At 35.5% G+C, this 26,604-nt stretch overlaps 1 protein-coding gene across 1 annotated transcript in view; it reads left to right on the top strand.

Moving 5' to 3' along the window:
- LOC115219841 (serine/threonine-protein kinase ULK4-like) overlaps nucleotides 1-26,604 on the top strand; it is a 57,621-nt gene that overhangs the window by 17,083 nt on the left and 13,934 nt on the right. Inside the window, 21 exon segments of the mRNA XM_036509458.1 lie at nucleotides 1,552-1,653; nucleotides 2,933-3,016; nucleotides 3,257-3,335; nucleotides 3,982-4,247; nucleotides 4,702-4,798; nucleotides 5,626-5,803; nucleotides 6,433-6,493; nucleotides 7,469-7,694; nucleotides 9,035-9,113; nucleotides 10,386-10,493; nucleotides 11,249-11,332; nucleotides 12,381-12,455; nucleotides 13,080-13,166; nucleotides 14,352-14,534; nucleotides 16,806-16,933; nucleotides 19,385-19,449; nucleotides 19,494-19,517; nucleotides 20,472-20,596; nucleotides 21,915-22,023; nucleotides 23,688-23,834; nucleotides 25,744-25,879. Of these exon segments, the coding sequence (XP_036365351.1) occupies nucleotides 1,552-1,653; nucleotides 2,933-3,016; nucleotides 3,257-3,335; nucleotides 3,982-4,247; nucleotides 4,702-4,798; nucleotides 5,626-5,803; nucleotides 6,433-6,493; nucleotides 7,469-7,694; nucleotides 9,035-9,113; nucleotides 10,386-10,493; nucleotides 11,249-11,332; nucleotides 12,381-12,455; nucleotides 13,080-13,166; nucleotides 14,352-14,534; nucleotides 16,806-16,933; nucleotides 19,385-19,449; nucleotides 19,494-19,517; nucleotides 20,472-20,596; nucleotides 21,915-22,023; nucleotides 23,688-23,834; nucleotides 25,744-25,879 (2,443 nt within the window).

Here is a 26,604-nt window from a genome sequence, read left to right as displayed (position 1 = left end):
TGTGTGCGTGTGCGTGAGTGTGTGACAGGAAAGTTTTTTACGAAGAATATAAGACCTATATCCAAGTAGCAGAAAGATAAGACAGTAAGGTGTGATTTGAGGGAGATTTGGCTGCTATTTCTACCATGTCTAGCTGCCATGTAGGGGTCTCCCTCATAGGCTCATACATACATATATACATAGATAAGACAGTAAGGTGTGATTTGGGGGAAATTTGGCTGCTATTTCTACCAGGTCTAGCTACCATGTAGAGGTCCCCCTCATTGGCTCATATATATATACATACATAAGACAGTAAGGTGTGATTTGAGGGAGATTTGGCTGCTGTTTCTACCAGGTCTGTTAGGCCTTCTCATGTAAACTCAAGCTTTCTCATGCCTTGAACATAAGACCAAAGCAGAGAATGTATTCTTTTATTCTTCTGCTTTTTCCAGCCATTGGTCTGTGGCCATGCTGGGGCAATGCCTTGAAGAATTGTAGTTTAATGAATCAACTCCAGTTTTATTTTTGTAAGCATTGTACTTATTCTATCTGTTTCCTTTGTCAAACCACTAGGTGACAGGGATGTAAACAAACCAACATTCGTTGTCAAGCAGTGGTGGAGGACAATCACAAGCACAGACACGCACACACACACACATACATGCATACACACATACATACATACATACATATATATATATGTGTGTATATATATATTGCAGCGTGGAAGGTGTTTGTAAGCCATTTAAGAAACACACAAAAACCGTTACATTCACTTCAACATTTAAATTTAATTTGCCAAAATATTTTCGTCGCTTTCAGACCGCGACCTGTTCACTGACAAAAATATCGTGCTAACAGGTCGCGGTCTCAAAGCGACGAAAATATTTTGACAAATTAAATTTAAATGTTGAAGTGAATCTAACGGTTTTTGTGTTTCTTAAATGGCTTATAAACACCTTCAACGCTGCAACTGTTTTCGTTCCAGTACACGATCTCAGATCAAGTCACTTGCTATGCAAGTACATCTCTGTAACTATATATATATTTATATATATATATATATGTATATTGGTAAAAACAGTAAGATAACAAAAGAAAGAAAGAGACCTCAATATTATGTAAATAGAGGAAATCTTTATATATAAAAGTGAGGTTGTGTGTCTGTCTCCTACGATTTAGATTCCTAACTACTCCCACATTTTGCGGTGCAGTTTAACCAAAACCGGGTATCTTATAGTCGTGATTCATATCGAGACCGTCTGGGTATTAGCGCGTGTCTACGATGAGTCTACGATTTAAAAAAAAATTTACCATCAATTTTTCCTATTTTTAATCCATTTTTGACATATATAAGGGAAGTAACTCTCTAAAATTTATTATTAAATCTCAGAACGTAAAACGCTACAGTAACACCCCTCCCCCTTTGTGGTTAGCCATATTGAGATGGCTATTATACTTTACATCTCTAAAAATGCTTATATAATTATTTCCCTTACAAACCCGAGCAACGCCGGGCGATACTGCTAGTGAGACAATAAAAAATTTTATTACTATTTTTTTTTTCAGGTTCACCAAATTACATGGCACCAGAGGTACTGAAAGGTGGAGATATGACTGTGACATCTGATCTTTGGTCATTAGGCTGTGTTCTTTATGAAATGTATACAGGCAAGTTCATAGATTGTTGTTAGTGCCATGTGTTTTTAATGACAGTTATTGTTGTCACAATTATTCCTTTTGGTCATTACTCAGGACTCATAAATGTAGGCAATGACTTAAAGGAGTTTATTTCTCCCAGTTATGAAAGCCATTATTAATTTCATAATGTCCCCAGTTCTTTTGGCACATGGCACTGAGTAAATGTTAATTCCTGGTTGCTGCCATTTCATCTCCTTTACAAGCACAAGCCTGGTTGTGTGGTTAGAAGCTCACTATGCAACCACATGGTTTCAGGTTCAGTCCTACTGCACAGCACATTGGGCAAGTGTCTTCTATTATAACCCAAGGCCAGCCAAAACCTTGTGAGTGGATTTGGTAGAGGGAAACTGTGTGGAAGCTTGTATGTATGCGTTTGTGTTGGTCCACTGATTGACAATTGGTGTTGGTTTGTTTATGTCCTTGTAACTTAGTGGTTTGGCAAAAAGAGACAGATAGAATCAGTACCAGACTTAAAAGTAAGTACTGGGGTCAGTTTGTTTGACTAAACCTTTCAAAGTGGTGCCCCAGCATGGCCACAGTCCAATGACTGAAACAAGTAAAAGAGAAAAAAATTACTCCCCAATATATATTTCTTACATAAGAAATAAATGTTGCAAAACATTTAGTTGTTTTTTGCAGATCCTTGGAAGAGAATGTATCTCAGGATATTGGGCCTCATAGAAGAGATAGCATATGATTACATGGTGTTCAAATGGTGACTGTTATTTTAATAATATTTATCTCTAATTGTGAAGGGAACATGTGGATGGGGTAGACCCAGGAAGATGTGGGACAATGTGGTGAGAAAGGATCTTCAGATGTTGGGCCTCACCGAGGGGATGACAGGATACCATGACTCCTGGTGGTTTGCTATGCTTGAGAAGATACATCAAGCGAAGTAAAATTGTTGTTGCCCTTTCATACAGGCATGTCCCCTGCATCCCTCTTCAATTGAGCTTTCCTAATCTTGTGGGCCCATGGCTGCCGGTGCCATTTAAAACGCCTGTACCAGCGCCATGTAAAAGCACCTGTGCCAGCACTCTGTAAAGTGGGTGGCATTAGGAAGGGCATCCAGCCATAGAAACTATGCCAAAACAGACAAGGACCCCAAGCAGCTCTTCAGCTTGCCAGTTCCTATCAAAATGTCCAACCCATGCCAGCATGGAAAGTGGGCATTAAACAATGATGATGAAAACGGAAGATGTATTATCTGTAACCTAGTTTTTTTCTCCCTTTGTTGCATTTGCAGGTCACCAACCTTTTCAAGCAGAAACATTCCAGGAGCTTGTTGATAAAATAGTTAATGATGATTACCCTCCTCCTAAAGTTATAGGTAACGTTGAATTAAACTTTTTAAGTCTTGAAATATTTTCACTCAATTTTATATAGCAATTTGAAACTTAGGGGCAGATATTGTCTTGTACCTTGTTGAGTGGAACACGACACAAAGTTTGCAAAAAGACTTCATGTCATGACCATGTGATAGTTTCAGTATCTTAACCTCGCAACTATTGTATCTCTATTTCCCATAATTATCTCATTATTTTTAACAGTTTTTTTTTTCTTGATTTAGGTTCCAAACCATCCTTAAAACCGTCATCTGAATTTCTTGACCTTCTGAAAAGATTGTTAGAAAAGGATCCTTATAAAAGGTATTATTACTTGATATATTCTTGTATTTGAAAGGCATAATTGTTGTATGGTTATAAGATATGTGGTAGGTCTGTGATAGTTAAATACTTTTTCCAGGGTTTTGATAGAGCACCAATGATGGAATATAAGCCACAAATTCTTTTAGCACCCTAACAGTTCCTGCTTCTATTAATAACTAGGTTGTTACCCATTGCTATACTGCCGGTAAAAATATTTGTTAATCCTGCACACACCTTCATAAATTGTTCAAAGTGAAATTCTACTTTTTTAAGTCTGTGTTGCAACATCTATAAGTTGAAAGACACACACATTAAATATAAACTATATGTTTTATATATATATATATATATATATATATACATACATATAGTCTTTCTTTGAAGTCTGTGTTAAGCTGTGTTAACAGACTTGTCCTTAAAATGCCCACATTTTCAATCAAAATTTGTTAGTTACTAAGGTGACAACACTACCTACTCATCTTTCATGCTCTCTCTCTCTCTCACTGTATTTCTCTCTCAACAACTTTTTCTCTTCCCCTTCTTTCCTTCCTCTACACAGCTGTTGTTACAGACAGACAGAGATCGGCTTCTCTTTAATAATATAAGGTTAATAAATATCACTTTCTTGTTATTTGTGAAATTGTAGGATAACTTGGTTCGATCTGGTACATCATCCATTTTGGGAAGGAGAGCTGGAAAATTTGTTGAAACAGTTTTTTAACAATACTTCAAATAGAACAGATATATCAAGTGATGAGAAATTGAACCACAGTGTGTTGTCTTCAGACAGCGAGCACAACCAGAGTACGCAGGACATTTCTGCTGCCCCAACCTTTGAAGAAGAGCAGACCATCACTCAATCAACATCAGCCTGTGATAATGATGTATCCATTGCTGAGGAAATAAGCAGTTGTAAGTATTGTTAATATTGTGTTGTTGTTAAGACCCAGGTCTATCCTGAATCAAAATATCTATAATCAAAGCCATTCTAGTTGTGACTTTTTCCCATCTTTTCACAAAATATAGAGCTATATATCTCTCTATATATAATCATCATTTAATGTTCCTTTTCCCATGTTGGCATGGGTTAGGTGGTTAAAAAGATTGCTAAGCTCTGTGACTGCTTTAGCAAGGTTTCTGTAATGGGATGCTCTTCCTAAGGCTGATCTCTTCACAAAGTGTACTGGATGCTTTTTACATAGCACCAGCTCCAATGAGATTCACAAACTACTCACAGGACGTGACTCCCCTCAACTTTTAAAAAATATTTTAAAAGTTTACTTCAAAAAATTTTTTTGCTGTCTGTAAATTAGTTTGATGATTTATTTGAAGATTTCATTACATTTTCTTCATTATTTCTTTGCAGCAATAACTTCTTCACCTGTAGCAGACTTAAATACTTTCAAGCCAAAAATGCATACAGTTGGAGAAACCAGTTTAGGAGAAGGTCTTTTTACTTTGAGGTGTGTATGATTTCATATTCATTTCTCACATTGTTACAAAGGGCTTGGATTTAGACAAAAGGAGAAATTGTTGTCTGAAGGACAATTACTTGATCCTTTCACTCCCTATGGAGTTGCTGTTCACAACTCTAAATTTGCTTTTCCTGAAAAGAGACTTTTCTGTCCCAGATTTTGTTGATTTTGAATTGTCATCAATGCTTGTGTAACTTCTTGCTTAGTGGCTTGAGCAAAACACTTCATTTCACGTTGCACTCAGCTAGCAAAAATGAGCAATCCTGCAAAGGACTGGAAAACCAGCCTTTCTTAGCCAGTATGACTTGAGAAATTAACTTTACTTTTTCTGTAACTTAGTATTTTTCTTGGTAGAGATGGATCACATTAGTTTGACTCCTCTCCTTTGACCTATCCAGCATAGGAGGCCCTACAAGGAGCTTGTGCTCTGGTGACATAGCTCTTGGGGATCATTGAGGCACACAAGCCACCACACAGCCATAAGGACTGGACCTTGTGGTAAGGATTCCCTTACTGACTTGTGAAGGATTATGTTATAACGGTGCCAAAATTATAAAGAAAACTTGTTGTAAAGGAGGCTTTATTTGAGTAACTCTACCTAAAGTGTTTTGATTTCTTCAAGTCCCAGAGCATTTTTATGCCTTCCAAGTTTCACCTTTCTAATATGAACAATGAAGCTTAGCTTAATTTATCATGAATTGAGATAAATAGAAAAGATAGTTGTATGGAGAAAAACATTTCTCAAAATCATATTTATCAGACTTAGATGTATATAGTATTCTTCCTTCTTTTTTTTCTATGCACTTTCTTTGTAGTACTCGATCATCCACAAATATTCCGTCCAAAAATCATTCCATTTCACTTGTACAGTCTTGTGGTTCTCCAACTTATCCAAATGAAGTCTTACAAAATCCTGAATCTAACACAGGACTTCTAGAATTACTTTATCATCCAACAGACTTTAATGTCACACCAATTGCTGATAATCCAAAGGTGAGAGTGCTGATATATATTTTTTTCAATTAATTCATTATGTTTACTATTTAATTAAATTTTTAAACCTTTTACTACATTGTACAAGGTCAGTTTTGTTGATATTGATACTCTTTTCCATTTAGGTTATTTATAGTAATAAAAATAAAACTATTTTTTTTTAGGTATTATCTTAATAGCAACTTATCTTTCAAACTGCTAGACTAAGTACTAGGCTTACAAAGAATATGTCCATATTCTTTGACTAATAAAAACACCCTTTAAGACAGTGCTCCAGCATGGCTGCAGATAAATGACTGAAACAAGTAAAAGAATAAAAGAATATATATACTCACATTCTGTATATTATATATATACATGTGTGTAATGTGATGATAGTTTTCCAAATTGTTAACTATATATTTTGATGTTGACTAAAACACATTGAGCTAAGAAGAAAGTGTAGTTTTAAATTAACGATTCAAAACTACGCAATCCAAGTTTCTGTAAGAGCAAAATTACAGACCAAAATTAATGGTCATACTTTACAATTTCCAAAAGCATGAAATTCCATAACCTGAAGTAGCCATAATGCAGAGGATACCTGTGTACACACAAGCATCATACTCATACACTATTTTTCTCTACAGATAACTAAAGTTATACCCTTGAAATATGAAGCAAAGTCTCTACCCATTACTCCTTATGGAGGTAAGTCAAAGAATTTCATTTAGATTTTTTATTTTTTTATTCACAACATTAGCATCATTTTACAACAGCTATAACTGATTTTCTCAACACTAAAACTGCCAATAATAGTCACCACATCAAGCTGTATTTCCTTGTTGAAGCACACCACTCACTGATGAAATATATGTGATGTTATTGAACATCTAATTAAGCTGGTAGAAATAGCAGAGATTATAGAGAGCTGGACTATCTGCTCTAGATTATCCGATGTTTGGTACTTCACAGCTTTGGTTTTCACTTTTATTACAATTGATTGTTCTTTTTCATAATTCTGGAATTAATTTAGTGAGTACCATTAAGATACTGAAACATCAGTGATATGCCATCTCTTTCAAAAAGGTATTTTGAACAGGTAAAAATGAAATAATACAGTTAAATAGAGGAAAATTATATTTCATAGCTTAGACTACAATAATGCAACTATATTTGAAAAGTTTTAATTCATAACTTACTGTTCATGATTAACTGTATTATTTGTTGATAAATTTGGACAATGGGTGTGGTTAAAGCAAGGGAGAGATAGAGTAGATGCTTAATCATCATCATCATTTAATGTCTATTTTCCATGTTGGCATAGGTTGGACAGTTTAACAGGGGCTGGCTAGGTATAAGACTGCAGCAGGTTTCACTGTCTGTTTTGGCAAGGTTTTTATAGCTGGGTACTTTTCGTAACATTAACCACCTTACAGAGTGGATTTAATATTATATTATATAAAGTTTATAGCCTCATTGTTTTGGGTTCAAATTCTGATGATGGTGACCTTGTATTCACCTGCTCTGATTGTCAATAAATTTGGTTCCAGTAATGTACCAAGAAGAATTCAGTTATCTGTTGCAAAGAGTATCTTGTACTTAATCAAAAGATATTATTTTGATATTAAGCTGTACAAACTGTAATTTCTTTTATATCTTTTGTGTCATTCTTGTGTGTTTCAGTGGAAAAAATCTTGACTTTATCTGAAAAAGCTTACCAAAAACACATAAATCAAATTATAGATATATTTCAAAATGTAGAAAAAGGACCACCCACTCAGAAACGCCATAACTTCTTCAACTATCTTGGAACACTGGTCTCGAATGTCACTATTGCCAATTCCTTGGTTAATCATGGGATGTTGACTCATTTGGCAAGGCAAGCCAAAGACAGTAATAATACTGACCTGTAAGTATATTTATATTTTGGACCAGAAAAATATTTCTTTTCTTTTTGTTTGTGTCATTTGAATACCCCCGTGTGGTATCTTGGGCAAGTGTCTTCTGCTCTAGCCTCAGGTTGACCAAAGCCTTGTAAGTGGATTTGGTCGATGGAAACTGAAAGAAGATTGCCTTGTGTGTGTGTGTCCCACCACTTGACAACAGGTTTTGGTGTGTTCATGTCCCCATAACTTAGCATTTCTTAGTGCCAGGTTTAAAAATAATTTTAAAAAAAAGTGCTGGGGGTCAATTCATTTGAATAAAATTCTTCAAGGCAGTGTTCCAGCATGACCACAGTCTAGTGACTGAAACAAGTAAAAGAATAACTGCATATAAGTAATTCAGAATTCTCTGTATGTAAGGTGCTAAAAAGTGTTACTGTGAAATAGAACTGTGTTTTTTGATTATCATGTAGTTGAAATTTTTGATAATAAAAGAAGTTTGAAAACCACATTCTGATTTTTAAAAAATCCAAGACTAGAAATTGCAAAAATTTTCTAGACAATGAAGACTAATAACTTTCTTTTAGTAAATGTTACATAATCATAAACAATTAAAAGGCAGCTTTATTTTAGTATAGATGTTAACACAGACTTTTATTATTAAACAAATAAGCATCTATGTATATATCATTTACATATTGTGTAAGGTGGCGAGCTGGCAGAAACATTAGCACGCCGGGCAAAATGCTTAGTGGTATTTTGTCTGCCGCTATGTTCTGGGTTCAAATTCCGCCTAGGTCAACTTTGCCTTTCATCCCTTCGGGGTCGATTAAATAAGTACCAGTTATGCACTGGGGTCGATATAATCGACTTAATCCATTTGTCTGTCCTTGTTTGTCCTCTCTGTGTTTAGCCCCTTGTGGGTAGTAAAGAAATAGGTATTTTGCCCATCACTACGTTCTGAGTTCAAATTCCGCCGAGGTCGACTTTGCCTTTCATCCTTTGGGGTCAATAAAATAAGTACCAGTTGAACACTGTAGTCGATGTAATTGACTCATCCCCACCTACCCCAGCTGCCCTTGTGGCAAAAATTTTAAATAATTATTTACACCTTGTGTATATATAGTATGCATCTATTTTATATATATGCTATGTACATATTATCTATATAAAAAAATTAAAGTTAAAATTATTCATGGATAGTAATAAAGCCCACTACACTAGTCTTTCTTTTATTCACAGATATCAAATCTTTTGCATATCCCTGATTGCAGTTTTAAATACAAAACATTACAATACATAAGGTTATATTTGCATTTTTTTTGTCCTCACTAAAATATAATTTCATGTTTGCTGCTTCTTCTAGGAGATCTAAATTAAGTCGTGTTGCAGCTCTTCTGGTAAATTCTACAACAGAAATTGATGATGTTATAAATGTTTCAGAGGTGAGTATTGCTAGTCTTTTAATAATATCTTTGATGCCATTCTACTTATGATGTTTGACAGAACTTATTTGCAGTCAATTTTGTAAAAATTTCAGTGACTTTTCAGTAAGGTTTATTGTTACCTTTTCAGTGTACCTATAGTAACTGTTTAGTGTCTCTTCATTACATGGTCAACATCTTTTAACTACATCATCATCATCGTTTAACGTCCACTTTCTATGCTAGCATGGGTTGGACGATTTGACTGAGGACTGGCGAACCAGATGGCTGCACCAGGCTCCAATCTTGATTTGGCAGAGTTTCTACAGCTGGCAGCTGGATGCCCTTCCTAACGCTAACCACTCCGAGAGTGTAGTGGGTGCTTTTACGTGCCACCGGCATGAGGGCCAGTCAGGCGGTACTGGCAACAGTCACGGAAAATCGTGTTGTTTTTTTATGTGTCACCTGCACACTGGCACAAGTGCCAGTAAGGTGACGCTGGTAACGATCACACTCAAATGGTGCTTTTTACGTGCCACCGGCACAAATGCCAGTTGGCCACTCTGGCAACGATCACGCATAGATGGTGCTCTCAGTGCTCCACTTGCATGAATAAATCAGTGAGTCACAGCTTGAACAAATTATTAGGGTAATGATCTATGTGCGAAAGGTTCAACAATTTGTATTCTAGCATTGTTTCTTTGCTGAACCCTTAGCAAAGATACTTTAATTTCAGGGATCAAATTCACCTAGTCAATACTATATTGAGTGCTAAAAATGCCAAAGAGACTACAAAACTTCAGGAAGAGAGCAAGACAGTAAACAGTATATTAACCTGCTTGAGACTTCTTCTGGTTCTGATGCAAACTTGTTTTAAGATGATCTAAATTAAAATCTATCAAAATTTCATGTTAATTTAAATTCCAAACACCAATTTAATGACTGTTAATTTACTAAATTTGTCCTTATTTTCAAAATTAAGTGAAACAAAGGCAGTTATGTTTCAAAAGAAATATGATAAATTGACAAGAGGGTTAATATTAGGTAACTAGATGGAGTGAAACATTTAACAAGGGTATTTAGTGAGGCTTCACTGAATACCTAATTGTTATTTCTCAAAAGGCTGTTCATTTAAAACTGATTATGATTATTCAAGAACAAAAAGCAACTATCACAACTACACAAATAATATCATGAGTTTTTTTTTTACCATTAAATTAATTAATATGAAATAACTGAATGCTTTTTTTTGTGTGTGTGTTTTATTTATTTATTTTTTTACTTTATTTTCAGCCCATCACTATATTTACTGAATTACTCCGCGACAATCTTAAAAATGGTAAACTGCGGCACAGCTTACTGCCTGCTGTTGGGGAACTTCTCTTCCTTGTGGCTTGTCAAGTAAGTATACACACACATCATTCTTTTACTTGTTCTTGTCATTGGATTCTAACCATACTGTAGCACTGCCTTCTAGAGTATAGTTGGTTACATTGATCCCTGTACTTATTTTATCAACCTCTGAAGATTGAAAGGTAAAGTTGAACTGATTGAGATTTGTACTCAGAAGGAGAAGAGGTGTTACCAAATATGACAAGATATTTTCTTCAATGGTTTACAAATTCTGTCCAATAGCAAGACATGAAGCCTGTATCTATTACTTGAAGAACTAATTAACCTGCAAGAGTTATAGATGAGAGAATCAGTGGTGGTATGAACAAGTAAAAAAAAGTGAAGATGCATCATTGTCATCATCATCATCATCATCATCATTGCTATTTAGATTCTGTTTTCTATGCTGGCATGGGTTGGACTGTTTGACAGGAGCAGGTGAATCAGAAGACTGCTCCAGACTCTAATGTCAGCTTTGGCATGGTTCCTATGGCTGGATGCCCTTCCTAAGACCAGCAACTTTACAGAGTGCACTGGATGGTTTTTATGTGACTCTGGCACATGCCTTAAAACTTATCAAATTCAATTCTTAGAAGTACATCAGTCTTATATCGACATGCTAGGGAAAACAAAAAGCATTAATGAAGAAACAAAACTGAGTTTATATACAAGCCAAATTTAAAACTGACGGAGAAAAACCAGTGAATTTGTGTCTTATTAAAATTTATCTGAATTTTCTTAATTATTCTTGCTTGTTATTTTAGGAAAGTCAAAGAGGCGAGAGTATCGAAAACTGGTCTGTTCCTACAATGACACACACAATTATTGCTAAATGTTGCCGTGAAGAGGTAAGTGTGGTTTTGTTTCAAAGTTTAACCTGTGTATAATGATTTCATTGTTATTGATGACATTTATCTTCATGAGGGTGTGTATGTTTTGTATGTGCCTCTGTAGGTTTGTGTTTGTGATGAATATATCCAGTGTGATATTAATATGTCACTGCTATATTTATTCACTTTTCTGTTTAATTATCAGTGTTGTCTCACTAATATTTTTCTGTATACTTATGTACTTACATTCTTATGTGTGTTTGTGCGTGTACAAGTATTTGAGTATAAAGAAGAAAGATTTAAAAAAGTACTCAACAATATATGTAGAGTATTGTATATATTGAGGTAACACTTTATACTTTGTAATTCAAAGTTTTGTGTCTCTAATCCTCAGACAAAATATGAAGAATGGAACAAGAAATTTTGATATTTCGACTATATAGGAAATTTTCAAAGAAAAATTTATCAAATAGGTTTCATCATCATCATAATCATCATTTTTAATGCCTGTTTTCCATGTTGGCATCAGTTGGACAGTTTGACTGAAAACTGGTAAGCTGCACCAGGTTCCAATCTGATTTTGCATGGTTTCTATAGCTGGATGCCCTTCCTAACGCCAACCACTCCAAGAGTGTAGTGGGTGCCTTTTACATGCCACTAGTACAGGTGCCAGTTGCGTAAAACCAGCATCGGCCATGACTACAATCTCACTTGACTTGACTCTTCTCAAGCACAATGTATCATTAAAGATCTCGGTCCCTTGTCACTGCCTCAGTGAGGCCCAACGTTTGAGCAGTGCTTTTTACATGCCACTGGCATGAGTGCCAGTCGTGCAACACTGGCATCGGCCACGACTATGATTTCACTTGTCTTGACAGGTCTTCTGAAGCATGGCATATCGTTCAACGTTCATAGCAATGTCTCACGGTGTATAGTTACATAAATATGTATGTCTGTGTGAGTGTGTATATCTGAGTATATTAATATGTATATGACTGGTGTGTTTCATGTGACTATAAATATAAGAACCAGCATTTGTAGAACAATATTCTTTGGTACTTTTCAGGGTGATATCATTGTGAACCATTTGGCTGCTAAAATAATTGAGAATGTGACCACAACTTTTGGTCATCATGCTCAGGTAAGTCCAATATCTTCAAAATACTGGGGTGTTGGAAATAGCTATGGATAATTTTTACTTCTAAAATTATATTTATCTCTCTATATAGAAATGTTGAAATTTATGAAAAAATTATTCCAGCGATGGAGAACTGAATGCAAAATATAATCTATATGTATTCAATAAGTGGAGGCACATGGCCTAGTGGTTAGAGCAGCAGACTCGTGGTCAAGGGATTGCGGGTTCGAATCTCAGACCGGGCGATGTGTGTGTTTATGAGTGAAACACCTAAGCTCCACGTGGCTCCGGCAGAAGGTAATGGCAAACTTCTTCTGACTCTTTTGCCACAACTTTCTCTCACTCTTTCCTCCTGCATCTTGCAGCTCACCTGCGATGGACTGGCGTCCCATCCAGGTGGGGAACATATACGTCAAGGAAACCAGGAAACCGGCCCTATGAGCCAGGCATGGCTTGAAAAGGAACAAACTAAAAAATGTATTCAATAAATAATGTATGTGTGATTATTGCAATTATTATCAGATATTTGAGGATCTTTTTGGTATGTGTTTGATTTTGGTTTTTCAAAATTTAATATTCAGATACTTAACTAAACTCTTAAAAGAAATTTATGATTATCTCTTCCAGAAATTTGCTACAAATGAAATAGGTCAGTCACTTTGGTATCTTTACAAACAAACAGCCGTAGATTCCTTGCAAATTACAGTTATACTGGTAAGATTTTTATAATACCATACCCTTTCATTTAAAAACGGTAACTTCTGTGTAGAGATGTAGCTGACTTTCTATGGATGCACAATAAAAATGGATGAATGCTCATGGAAGAAGTATTGTGAACTGGTTGTAGAGAATATTATAATAATAATAATAATAATAATAATAATAATAATGTGTACAGTGCTCAGGTGCACTACAACTCATCTAAAGTGTATATATAATCAGGTGTAGTTTCGGCGGATTTCGGAAAGCATGATGGCCTTAAAGGATGCAGTGTCATGGCAGTCAACAACTGACGCGGGCAGTTTATTCCATGCTTCAGCAACTCTGAGCATGAAAAAATGTTTCCGAAAGTCATGGGAGCTGTGTTGTTTTCTGACTTTGTAGGCATGTCCACGTGTGTTAGACACATGGAGATCAAAAAGGTGTTCAGTGTTGTTGGTGAGGTGGTTGATAACTTTGTGGGTGTTTACCAAGTCCGTCGCCAGACGCCGGAGCTTTAGTTAGAAGTAGCTAAAATTGAAAAGGTATTACACCTGAAAAGATTATGCTGCAGTTATCAAAGCATACAATATTTAGGTGTATGTGAAGAAGCTGTATTGTTGATCCAATAAGCCAAGTTTGCATGAAAAGGTGATTTAAAGGTTTCAGAAGTTCATCTAATGAAACATATTTTTGAAAACATATTGATGCCACTTTATAAACCTACCATAAATATTTCTGGTTTTAATGATTTTAATGAGTGAAAATTCTATGACTAGGTCAAATTTTTCATCAGTGAAAGATTATGTTATTTTTGTCTTGTTTAAAGTAAATTTTTGAGACTTAAAATACACATAGTACAATTGGAGTACTACCAAAGTTAGTATCAAGTACAAGTAATCATTTAATCTGACAGTCAGAATCTATGAAATCTAAACTCTGGAACAGTTCTGCTGAGCAGATGACATGTTTTAGACTTTTCATCTCATCAGTTATATATTCATTTTATTACTAGGGTGACGGTTCATCTCAACTTGCATTTTACAACCAAACTTTGTTATATATTTATACCAAACTTTGTTATATAATTTTTGTATTAACAGCAAGAATTCCTGTCATGCAGAAAAAGGAAAATAAAATTTCATTCTTGCAATATTTATTAATTTTCTTTTTTTTTTTTTTTTACTCTCCCTGATTTAGGCACTGTGTCGAATAACCAGACTATCTGTAAGTGTCTTTCAGAATGTTCTTGATTCTGTTGGTGTTGCCAGTGTACTGGACACTTTTTCATCTGGCATCACTCGAATACATCAGGCAGTAATTACCATGTTTGGTGCACTCCTCAGTGCAGGCTATTGTGTTCCCCGTCTACTTCAAGATAAGGTAATTGTATATCATCATGATCATGAACATCATCATCATTTTAAGTCCTCTTTTCCATGCTTGCATGGGTTGTATAGGATATAATGAGACAGATATCCTATGCTGAATGATGCCCTTCTTCCTGCCAACCTTCACTTGCTTCCAAGCAAGGCAATATTTCCCTGTGGCCAGACATATTTTCACAGAATATTGGAAATGAATGACATTGCTTGTATGACTGATACTCATTTATAATTATCATGTGGTGTCAATACAAGGAGACACAAACACACCCACCCACATGTACGTGTGTGTATATATATATATATATATAATATATGTATGTGTGTGTGTGTGTGTGTGTGTGTGTGTGTGTGGAAAAGAATGTGTGGTGTTCGATCATATAATAATATAAATAATATATAAATATATGCATATATACATACATATATGTACATACCTACATACATATGTATATATACATGCATATATGGGTACAGGACATAAAAAAAAAACGTTGAACACAATATTCTTTATGTTGTATGTCTCGTTTCTCTGTTTTTTTCGTTGTTCGAAAAAAAGTTTGTTTCTATGTTTTTGTTTTTATGTTTTCGTTTCTCATTGTGTTCAACATTCTTTTGATGTCCTGTACCCATATATGCATGTATACATACGTATATCTGTAGGTATGTACATATATGTATGTAAATATACATATATTTATATATTATTTATATATATATACACATATATATATGTATGTATATATGCACTAGAGTTAAGGAATGGAGTAAATAAGATCCAGGCTATGTATGTCTCATTGTTAGCAGAACCTTGGAAGTGGTAAGTATCCAAGTGAGGTGTATACCGCAGGCTGCTCTTCAGCAAGGATATATATATGTTAGTATCCTTCCTCTCTATTTACTCCTCTTTGCATATTCAAAAGTCATTTCCATCTAGTTTTAAACAATTTTGTTTTTGTTTCAATGGTGAATCTCTCTGTTGTTCATGGTTGGAACTTTGTATTATTTTATAAACTATCAGTATCTGTGGAAATTCCTCAGCCCATTTTGTGGTATAGTGTCAGCCATAAACATCTCATTTGGTAATAATATCTGTCATTTCCTTCATAATCATTTAATTTTAAGAAAATGTCTATTCTCTTTGGTCAGGTTTTATCTTCTAACTTATTTTCTTATTCTGATTTATGCAAGATATTTTTGTCTACCACCGTTCATATTTTGCTTTCTTTCTTGATTAGCAATTCTCATTCTTTCCCTATTCACTTCAACTTTGACATTTGTCATATGACTCTATAACACACATACACTTTTAAGAACCTCTTTCCACAGCATGACAGATTTTTTACACTATAGGAATCTGTTGTAAGTACTCTAATATAATAGATGGTTGAGTATATGAAAGACACTTGGAAGTCTTAGTGTCATCCACAGACAGACTAAACAGTTGAAGTTTCACTCTTAATAAAAAACACAACAAATACGGAAAAAAAAGTATCATAATATTTTTCTGAATCTCAGTGACCCATAGGGCTGGTGATTACTTCTAATTTCATTCCTGTTATGTAGATGAGATAAAACTTCATTTTCTCTGGATAGGACACAGTGGTGAATTATATCACTCTTAGAGTAGGCTGGACTTAGCTTTTGAAAATTAACTACCTTGACTGTAAATTTAATTGATACAGTGTTGTTGACATGATATAAATATCTATATTTTGTTTGGTTGTTTGTTACCGTATTGACTTGACCAGTCATTCTAACTCTGGTAGAATGAAATTTTGATGTAAGATTTTTATTTAGATCACTTTAAAACAAGAAGTCTGTGTCATGGAACCAAGGTTAGTTTCAGGTGAATTGGTATCTAGAGGGTTAAGTCAGTATGATATTCTGTTGTATTTTCACCAGTCTTGGAGAAATGAGAGGAGGTCATGTTGACCTTGAGAGGACTTAAGCTGCAAGAGCATTGGGTCTGAACTGGTTACCAGAAAGTACCAGTTCCAACACTGTTACTTCTACAGAAAATAATAACTTTGTTTCCAACTCTTCTGTGATTACTTTGTGTTTGGTTTTAAAATAGGTGGATTGTGTCCTTGCATGTTGACAGAGCAAATTAAGACTTGGCAAGGAAGAACATTTGGCTGAAAAAACACTGCCCCAGAAAAAGAAAGCCAATCCAAAGCATCATTATTATTGTCATTGTTGTCATCATCATTTTTTTTTAGTATTTAGAAGAGGAAAAAATGTTTGTAATTATTTATTTTTTTTCCAGGTATTTTTGGAGCATGTTTTTCATTTACTGGATAATCTTTCTGATGTCATCCGAGCTAAAGCATTCTTTGTTATTTTTCAACTGATTCAACACAGTCCCAATATCTTGTCAACCTGTTGTAAATCCAGGTGAGAATCTCTCTCTCTCTCCCTCTTAACATTTTACTATCAACTTATTGAATTTTAAGTTTTAACACATTAAATATGTCGGTTGGTTGATTACCCAGTGCATTTAATCAATATTGATGTTAATACTTCTTCAGATCATACAAAGTTGGTTCTTATTGCAAATTTCTGTTATAATCTATGCATAGAAGAGACTCATTATCTCACTCAACAAGAAGCTAAGATATTTGAAATTAATTTTTTTAGATTGACACCTCAGATATTACACTTATTTATTCACGTTGTTTTGAATTAATCATGCATTTTCTCAGCTTTGAGATGTTGATGAAGTGATTGTTTATTTTTTGAATGAATGACATTTGAGGATAGATATGAGTAGCAGGATCTGGCCTGTTTGAACATGAAACAGAGAAAAATTTGAATCAGTTATGGCCAGTTTAAATGCTAAAGAGTTAAGACTGAGTGAATTTGAGAAATCTTTGTCATTATTATTTCAAAGATGATGAGTGTGGAAAGTGAGCGAAGAATATAAGAGAATCAGATATAAATAAAGACCTTATATTATGTGATCTCAGCCCTTCTTTAAGTTCTCAGTTTATATCCTGCCAAGCATCTTAACTAGTTTCAATAAAATAAGTACCAGTAATATACAGGGTGTCCCAGTATAAACTATCTATTTCAATAAATTGGACAATTTTTTAAAAAAACTGACAATTTTGTTTATTACTTAATTATGATACCAAAACAAGTAGATTTTACAAATCTTACTTCAAAACTTAATTGAAAATTTTCAGCACATGCTCTGTCTGTATTCCTGCACATTTCAAATCTATCCTTAGCATTGTAAAACACATTTTGAAGTATTTCAGGTGTTATCACCTGTACTGCTAACTGAATGCATTCTTTAAGTTCAGCTAAACTATTGCTCCATCCTGGAAATGGAGGTAGAGAAAATGATTGCAGCCAAATTGAAAAAAGCTGCTAGGGACAGATGAGTGGGATCCAACAGGAATGAAAATAAAATTCTATAAAAAAAATAATAGAAATTATGAAATTATAAATAAAATTAAGGATTTATACACTTTTAACACAAATTAAACATAAGCATAAATAAAAGTGAGTTTTTAAAAAGATTATGATTTCACTGAAATAGTTAATTTTGGGACAGTAATTTGTTCATTCATCTATACCTTTCACTTCCACGTTTGGAGCTTTGCACCAATGTAAGGAATCATTCATTAACCAATGAAAAAGCTTTTATGCTGTTGTTTGACCTGCAGTAAGTAATCTATTATCCCACAGGCAACATGCTTCTGCAGATGTAGGGAATCTGTTTATGTTGGAAAGCTATATTGAAGATAACTGCCTTCGTATTTAAAAACAAAAACTGTGCTATGCCTGGATAAGGATAAAAAAGATATTCAGAAAAACTGATTATAAAATATCTAAAAAGAGGTAATTTCAGAATAAATACCACACCATAGCTTTTTTATTTTTTTTTTAATTTCCTCTTGTTTCCGTTTTAAGCACAGTTATAATTTCTTTAAACAAGTAATTACAAGTGTTGATTCCCAACCACTTGGTTCCAGGTTCAGTCCCACTGCATGGCACTTTGAGCAAGTGTCTACTATAGCCTTGGGTCAACCAAAGCCTTGTGAGTGAATTTGGTTGACAGAAACTGAAAGAAGCTTTTATATATATATATATATATATATATATATAGGATAAGATCGTAAATTTAAATACCAATCTTATCAACTGGCCAGCATGGAAATAAAAACCATTCAAAGATAATAATTATCATTAAAATTATAATTTAGGGTATCTAAGAGATACCACCACGCTGCTATATGAACATTAAATTGTGGTTTTAGAGTCAAGTTTTGGCTGCTATTTCCAGCATGGTGGTATCTCTTAAATACCTAAATTATAATATATTTATATATATATGTGTGTGTTTGTTCCCACCACTGCTTGACAACTGGTGTTGGTTTGTTTATATTCCCGTAACCTAGTGGTTTGGCAAAAGAGGCTGACAGAATAATTACCATGATCAATTCATTTGACTAAAAATTCTTCAAGCCGGTGCCCCAGTATGGCTGCAGTCTAATGACAAACAAGTAAAAGATGAAAGGTAAAATATATGTTTCTGGAATTTGAAATTGGTTAAAAAGAAGTTTTAAATTTAAATCAAAAAAATATATTCCAGTATAATGATTTATTCCTCAAATATTGTACTACTTACAGAAGGCTGCATTTAGCCCTCCAGAAGGTCACAGGTTGCTCACCGTTTTTTTCTGTTGTATTAATTAAGAAGGTTATATTGAACAATATAGTTCCTGGTTTGCAAAAAGACCACAAGAATGTGGTTAGGAACCTCTTAATCACACAGCCATGCCTCTATGCTTTTACATGTTGTTTTGACTATGTTTTATTTTATTTTTCTTGTTTTAGGTTGATGATGTACATTGAAAGAGACATTCAAGGAACTGTTGCCGATTCAAATATTATTCCACTTCTGACCATCTGACATCATGTTTGACAAAACTCTGTGATGTCATAGTTCAATCTGTGCCTTATATTATAAGTATGTTGTCTACTACTACTACTACTACTACTTTTATCTAATGCATAGTCATGCTCATGACCCTTTTCAGGGTCTCTGAAGTTAATGGAAGGAAGGGAGGTAATTATCTTTAGACCAGTGACCTGGACTGAATGTTTGCTACAGAGTGAAGTCTGATGAGGAAGGGCTTCAAATGGTTGCATAACATCATCATCATCATCGTTTAACGTCCATTCTCCATGCTAGCATGGGTTGGACGGTTCGACCGGGGATCTGGGAAGCCAGAAGGCTGCACCAGGCTCCAGTCTTATCTGGCAATGTTTCTACAGCTGGATGCCCTTCCTAACGCCAACCACTCCGTGAGTGTAGTGGGTGCTTTTTACGTGCCACCATGGTGATGTTAAATGTTACACCAGACAATGGATTAAGATGACCAACCAAAAACAGGAAGGGCTTCCACACAGTTTTTTGATTGCCAAATTTATTTCGCTCACAAAGTTTTGCTTTATCTGAGCAGTTACACCAAGGATGGGTAGTACCGATGTCCTCTTTGCAGGAGATTGGAGGACAGAGAGAAAGAAACCATGATGTGCTTAAGACAATCTTTTATTTTGAAGTAAGTTTCTTTTAAGCTTCAAATTCATGTTCCATCCTATACATCTACATACACATATGATGGTGTATAACTGTAAAAGAACAAACTGTAGATGTTGAAGTCTGGAGAGGAATATGTAGAAAAATGATATTAGTAACTCACCCTGAATATATAATCCTTGGATTGATATTTGTAATGCAAAATGGTGATTGCAGTAGAAATGACAGTCATACTGCTTAGTGCAATGTTATGAGGAAAACAAAATTAATTATTGGCTGTAGAGTTGTTTGAGTGTGCACTTATGTCAGAAGAACTGAGAAGAGTTAGTACACATTCTTAAGATTCTTAATTTCTTGTTTATTTTTATTCCTGTCTTACAGAGGAAATCCTGGATGCACTTGATCCCATCAGCAAAAGACAACACATATCAAATGCGATTTTAATTAGGCAACTCCGTTTAGCCTTACCTCAAGTTGATATCATTACAAGCTTGATCTCCAGTAATGTAAGTCAAAGTTTCTTGAAGATGCAACTAAGATTAAGTTTCTGTTGCTTTTTTTCATCGTTTCCCCCTCCACCAATCTTTTAGTCTTGCAAATATCTTCGTTTTAATCAACCAACATATCATTGTTCATTCATCATCATCATCATCATCATCATCATCGTTTAACGTCCGCTTTCCATGCTAGCATGGGTTGGACGGTTCAACTGGGGTCTGGGAAGCCCGAAGGCTGCACCAGGCCAGTCAGATCTGGCAGTGTTTCTACAGCTGGATGCCCTTCCTAACGCCAACCACTCCATGAGTGTAGTGGGTGCTTTTTATGTGCCACCGACACAGGTGCCAGACGAGGCTGGCAAACGGCCACGCTCGGATGGTGCTTTTTACGTGCCACCGGCATAGAAGGCATGCGAGGCTGGCAACGGCCACGATCGGATGGTGTTTGTTACGTGCCACCAGCACGGAGGCCAGTCAATGCGGTGCTGGCTACGGCTACGTTCGGATGCTTCTCTTATGTGCCACCGGCACTGGTATCTCAGCTACAAATTCCATTGATGTTGATCGATTTCGATTTTGATTTGATTTATTATATATACATTTATATATTATATTCACATTGTAATTTAAAACAAGAGAAAAGAACAGAATTTAGAGCCAAACGGCAAAGAAAATTATTGATAAATGATAAATATTTAAATATGTTTGTTAATATGTTAATTTTTTTCCCTTCATAAGTTTATTGGAAAAATCACAATTTTGTAAACTTCTGATAGCTATTTTAACACTTTGCAATGCATCGAGCTACTGTTGGTTACAGCCCCCCCCCCCTCACGACTACAAGCAGTATTCCTCTCTTTAAAAAAAAAATTTGTTTTAAGTAGCTTCATATTATTTTAAAAGCTTACTTCCAAAGTGGATTAAAATGGAAGTTGCTTGTTTTAGGACTGGGATCCTCTTTCACCAAAAGCACTTTTCATCTTCAAATCTTATTCTCATACCTTACATGGCATCATAATTTACTTACAGCTATTTAAATTTGTAATTATGTAAAAAAGATGTAATTATGTAAAAAAGATGTAAAATAAAATAAAATAAAAAACAAAAACAACTTGAAATAGAGATATACTTTCTTCACATTGAAGTTTTTAATGTTTTTTAGATTTGAAAATGGAAACAAAAACACACAATATTAAAATGTTAAACTGCTCTAAACAATTGTTTAAAAAATATTGGCTGTAATCCCAGACTGAAAGTTTTTTTAGTAATGCAAGAGAAAAGTGATTATGATTCTTGTATGTGTTTTTTTTTTTTTTTCTCTATCCAGTTATTTAGAAATCGGATTGTCAACGATAAATTCTGCCGTGATATTGGGAATCTTTTGATTCATGTGAAAGATATTGAAGTTTACGGAACCAATATTGATGCTGTCATTGGTAGAGTTGTTTTCATTGTTATCCTCTTCTGTATTGTAGTGTTCTTTTCTTTTCCCTACCACATCAATTTTGTTAAATTTGTTGAAAGTATTCAATTTATGTAAATATCCATTTTTATAAGTATGTGTGTGTGTATATATATATATATATATATATATATATATATATTGATTGATATTGATTGATTTTCGGATATTGATTGATTTTCGTTACGTTACCCTCTGCCTGGATGACTAAGATTCAAGTATTATGGTTTCTCTGGTAGACCCTTTTTAAGTAGAAGGAATGGCTTAGATTTTGGCTGCTATTTCTGAACTTCGGTATGCAGTGATGCATTTCTTTTGCTGACCCCTCAATATTAGTTTTACTAGAATTTACCGTATAACGGTCCTGTTTTCATACCGAATTCTACTTGGTGAAATTTATTGATTACTTCGTAATTAATTAGTTTTACCCTTAATTGCTATTGATAATTAATATATATATATATATATATATATTGATAAAAATGGTAAGACAACAAAAGAAGGAAAGAGACCTCGATATTATGTAAACAGAGGAATTTATCTGTAAATGTAAAATGTGACAATTATTCAGTAGCCATGATAAAACTCCGAGTTTCGGATGCCAAGGTGGAAATCCATGCCGCCATCTCTTCAGTTATCCAGCCATCGGATTTTTCTTATGGCCGGATAACTGAAGAGATGGCAGCATGGATTTCCACCTCACCATCCGAAACTTGGAGTTTTATCATAGCTTCCGAATAATTGTCACATATTACATTTACAGATATATATATATATATGCAAATATGTGAGAGTGTGTGCGTGTGTGTGTGCATTATCATTGTCATCGAGGTTTTATTTCAATCTTCTGTTGCTTCAATGATTTCTTGAAGCACTATTGTATGGTTAGATGCCATACTCTTTTCACTCTTTTACTTGTTTCAGTCATTTGACTGCGGCCATGCTGGAGCACCGCCTTTAATCGAGCAATTCGACCCCGGGACTTATTCTTTTGTAAGCCCAGTACTTATTCTATCGGTCTCTTTTGCCGAACCGCTAAGTAACGGGGAAATAAACACACCAGCATCGGTTGTCAAGCAATGCTAGGGGGACAAACACAGACACACAAACACACACACGCATATATATATATATATATATATATATATATATAGATATATATATATATATATATATATATACACGACGGGCTTCTTTCAGTTTCCATCTACCAAATCCACTCACAAGGCTTTGGTCGGCCCGAGGCTATAGTAGAAGACACTTGCCCAAGGTGCCACACAGTGGGACTGAACCAGGAACCATGTGGTTGGTAAACAAGCTACTTACCACACATCCACTCCTGTGCCATATTAGAAGTTTGTCTATGGAAGTTGTAAACATAGGTGCACAGAGATAAGCCCAAACATACACACTCACCTTAGACGTATATACACACACACACATGCTTATATACATGCATGTGTCTTTATGGTTATGTGTGTGTATATATATATATATATATGTGTGTGTGTGTGTGTGTGTGTGTGTGTGTTTACATGATGTCTAATTGGTGAAAGAACTGGACTTAGTTAATCTCAGTCGTTATTTCTGATATTAGTTGGGGAATATAATTTTTGTTCTTTTGTTTCTCTCTGACAGGACCTGGAAGCACCACAGATTTTGTCACCCAAATTGTTTCTGTTATTTATACTATGAGCCAGCATTCATCTCTTCTACAGCAGCATTATGATGTCATCACTGGAATTTGGTTACGGACCCTTGTACAGCTTACAGCATGCCAAGATAGTAGGTTATAGTATTCTATTTCTTTACTACCCACAAGGGGCTAAACACAGAGGGGACAAACGTATTAAGTCAATTACATCGACCCCAGTGCGTAACTGGTACTTATTTAATCGACCCTGAAAGGATGAAAGGCAAAGTCGACCTCGGCGGAATTTGAACTCAGAATGTAACGGCAAACGAAATACCGCTGAGCATTTCGTCTGGCTGCTAACGTCTCTGCCAGCTCGCCGCCTTTTTTTCTAACATTTTTTATCTAGCATTCGTCAGTAGGAAAGACTTTATTTCTTATAGAGTTTATTATTGAAATCCGCCTCCTCCTCCTTGTTATCGTCATTGTCATCATCATCATTATCATTTAATGTCTGTTTTCCATGCAAGGGAAAATAGAGGGGAGGGGGAAACTGATGGTGAGCACGGGTAGGTTGTGGGGTAGGGAGGGTGTTGTATACATGGATTTTTTTTTTTCTGTGTGGGTCTTCTCAAGCATAGTATATTGCCAGTTGTCTCAGTCCTTTGTCATTTCCTCTGTGAGCTGAAGATCATTTCTCACCACTTCATCCTACATCTTCCTGGGTCTTCCTTTTCCACAGAGTCTCTCCACATTTAGAGATTAGCACTTCTTTATGCAGCTGTCCTCATCCATAAGCATCACATGACCATAGCAGCAGAATCTTCTCTCTTGCGCACTACAACTGATGCCTCTTACACCCAGTTTTTCTCTTTCAAACATTTACACTTTGTCGTATATATGTGCACTGTTCTTCCAGAGCAGCCTCCACTGCTGCTAATTTGGTCACCTTGATAATGAAAACTATCTGCAATCTCCAAGGATCCCCCCTGGACATTTGAGGAAATCTATTTCCTGTACATTCTTCGTGTTTATTCCACCTGCACATCTTCTACACACAAAGACTACTTTGTCAGTTAATCTTCCTGCAATTCCACGGCACCTCTTATGTGTTCGTAGCTTGCACTGGGTACATTGAAAGGAACTTCTACCTACACCTTTTCTACGTATTGAACAGGGTCATTTCACAGAAGGGATTTGTAACCTGTCTGCTTTCCTGCTTACTAATACTTCGGTATTTGCTAAATTAACTATAAGGTCTATGTATTTCAGTCCTTGCATCCATTCCTGAAATTTCTCTAACCCTAAAAGTAAACATTAATACAATGATGATGATGATGATAATGATGATGATGTAAGTCTTGTGTATGAAATTATTACCCATTTGTTCCTTCTTTGAGATTGATTTCTTCATTTATTTTCAAGTGGTTTCTAAGATAGAAAGGCAAAAATTCAATTGGAAGTGTATAGTAGAATGAGATAATTGAATCAATTTGATACTGTTGATGTTTTTGAAAACCTAAAAAGTTTGTAAAATTTATTTGAACTGAACAATAAGAAAGGCATCATGAACATGGCATTTACAGTTTCACCACTTCATCCCATGTCTTTCTGGGTTTTCCTCTTCCACAGATTCCCACCACATTTAGGGATCGGTACTTCTTTATGCAGCTGTCCTCATCCATATGCATCACATGACCATACCAGTGCACTCTTTTCTCTTGCACACTACAACTTAGAGAAGGCTGTCATCACCATCCCCCACCATTATCACCCCCTCCATCTCCACCACTACCACCATCATCATTATTCATGAGTTGGACGGTTTGACAGGATCTGACAAATCGCAGGATTGTGTTGAGCCCCAATATCTACTTTGGCATGGTTTCTATGATTGGATGCCCTTCATAGCACCAAGTGGGTCCTTTACTCATGGTGTGGGTACTAGTAACTTACAAGACAAAGAAAAACAGAAAAGGCCCCCATAACTGTATCAAATGAAAATTCTCTCTCTCTCTCTCTCTCATATAATAATATATATCATCTCTGTTTCTCTTTCAGCCCCAACAAGAGAGTCATGCCTTTGGCTTGTAGCTGAATTGGCATCATTTTACCTTGGACAAGAACAGAACAGTCATAGAGACGGACAGTTCACTAAGAAGCTACACAGCTTGATTGATGACTATCTTCTCCCCCAGTATGTGCAAGTAGAATAATCCATTAGTTCCAAATTAACTGTATTGTTGTAGCAATGTCATCTTACTCTGGATGGATAAAGTATTATAATCCAAGAGATTGTGTGTGAATGAGAGGAAGACGATCATTATTTGAATCCTGTTGCAGGTCTTACCAATTGATCTGGATTCCTTAGTTGTTAAGATCATACTGCAAAATAAATTCCACCACCACTTCTACTGGCATTACCGCTGCTGCTTGTTTGTTTGTTTGTTTTGTTGAGTGAAGCGGTCTTCATCCCATTAGTGGGAGAAGTCCGAAACGTGGTCCTTTGCTATTCGTAAGACCCGCAGAAGAGAAAGCAGGTCAACCCCCCAACACCGAGAGCATCAACGGATTGATGAATGCGCATCCAGGCTCAGCGGTTACGTAGGAAGTCAGGGACAAGAAACAGGAAGAAAGAATGAGAGAAAGTTGGAGCAAAAGAGTACAACAGGGGTTGCCACCACCTTCTGCCGGAGCCTCGTGGTGCTTTAGGTTGTTTTCGCTCAATAAACACACGCAACGCCCGATCTGGGAATCGAAACCGCGATCCTCCGACCGTGAGTCTGCTACCCTAACCACTGGGCCATTGCGCCTCCACTACTGCTGCTGCCAAAACCACTGCCGCTAGCACCCGCCATTAGATAACATATTTAATTTGTACTTAAATACTTGATTAGTTTAGGTCATTGAAGGTCAGATTCG

This window comes from Octopus sinensis, linkage group LG15, assembly GCF_006345805.1.
Source record: "Octopus sinensis linkage group LG15, ASM634580v1, whole genome shotgun sequence".
Classification (NCBI taxonomy): Eukaryota; Metazoa; Mollusca; class Cephalopoda; order Octopoda; family Octopodidae; genus Octopus; species Octopus sinensis.
This window is presented reverse-complemented; position numbering and strand designations above follow the sequence as displayed.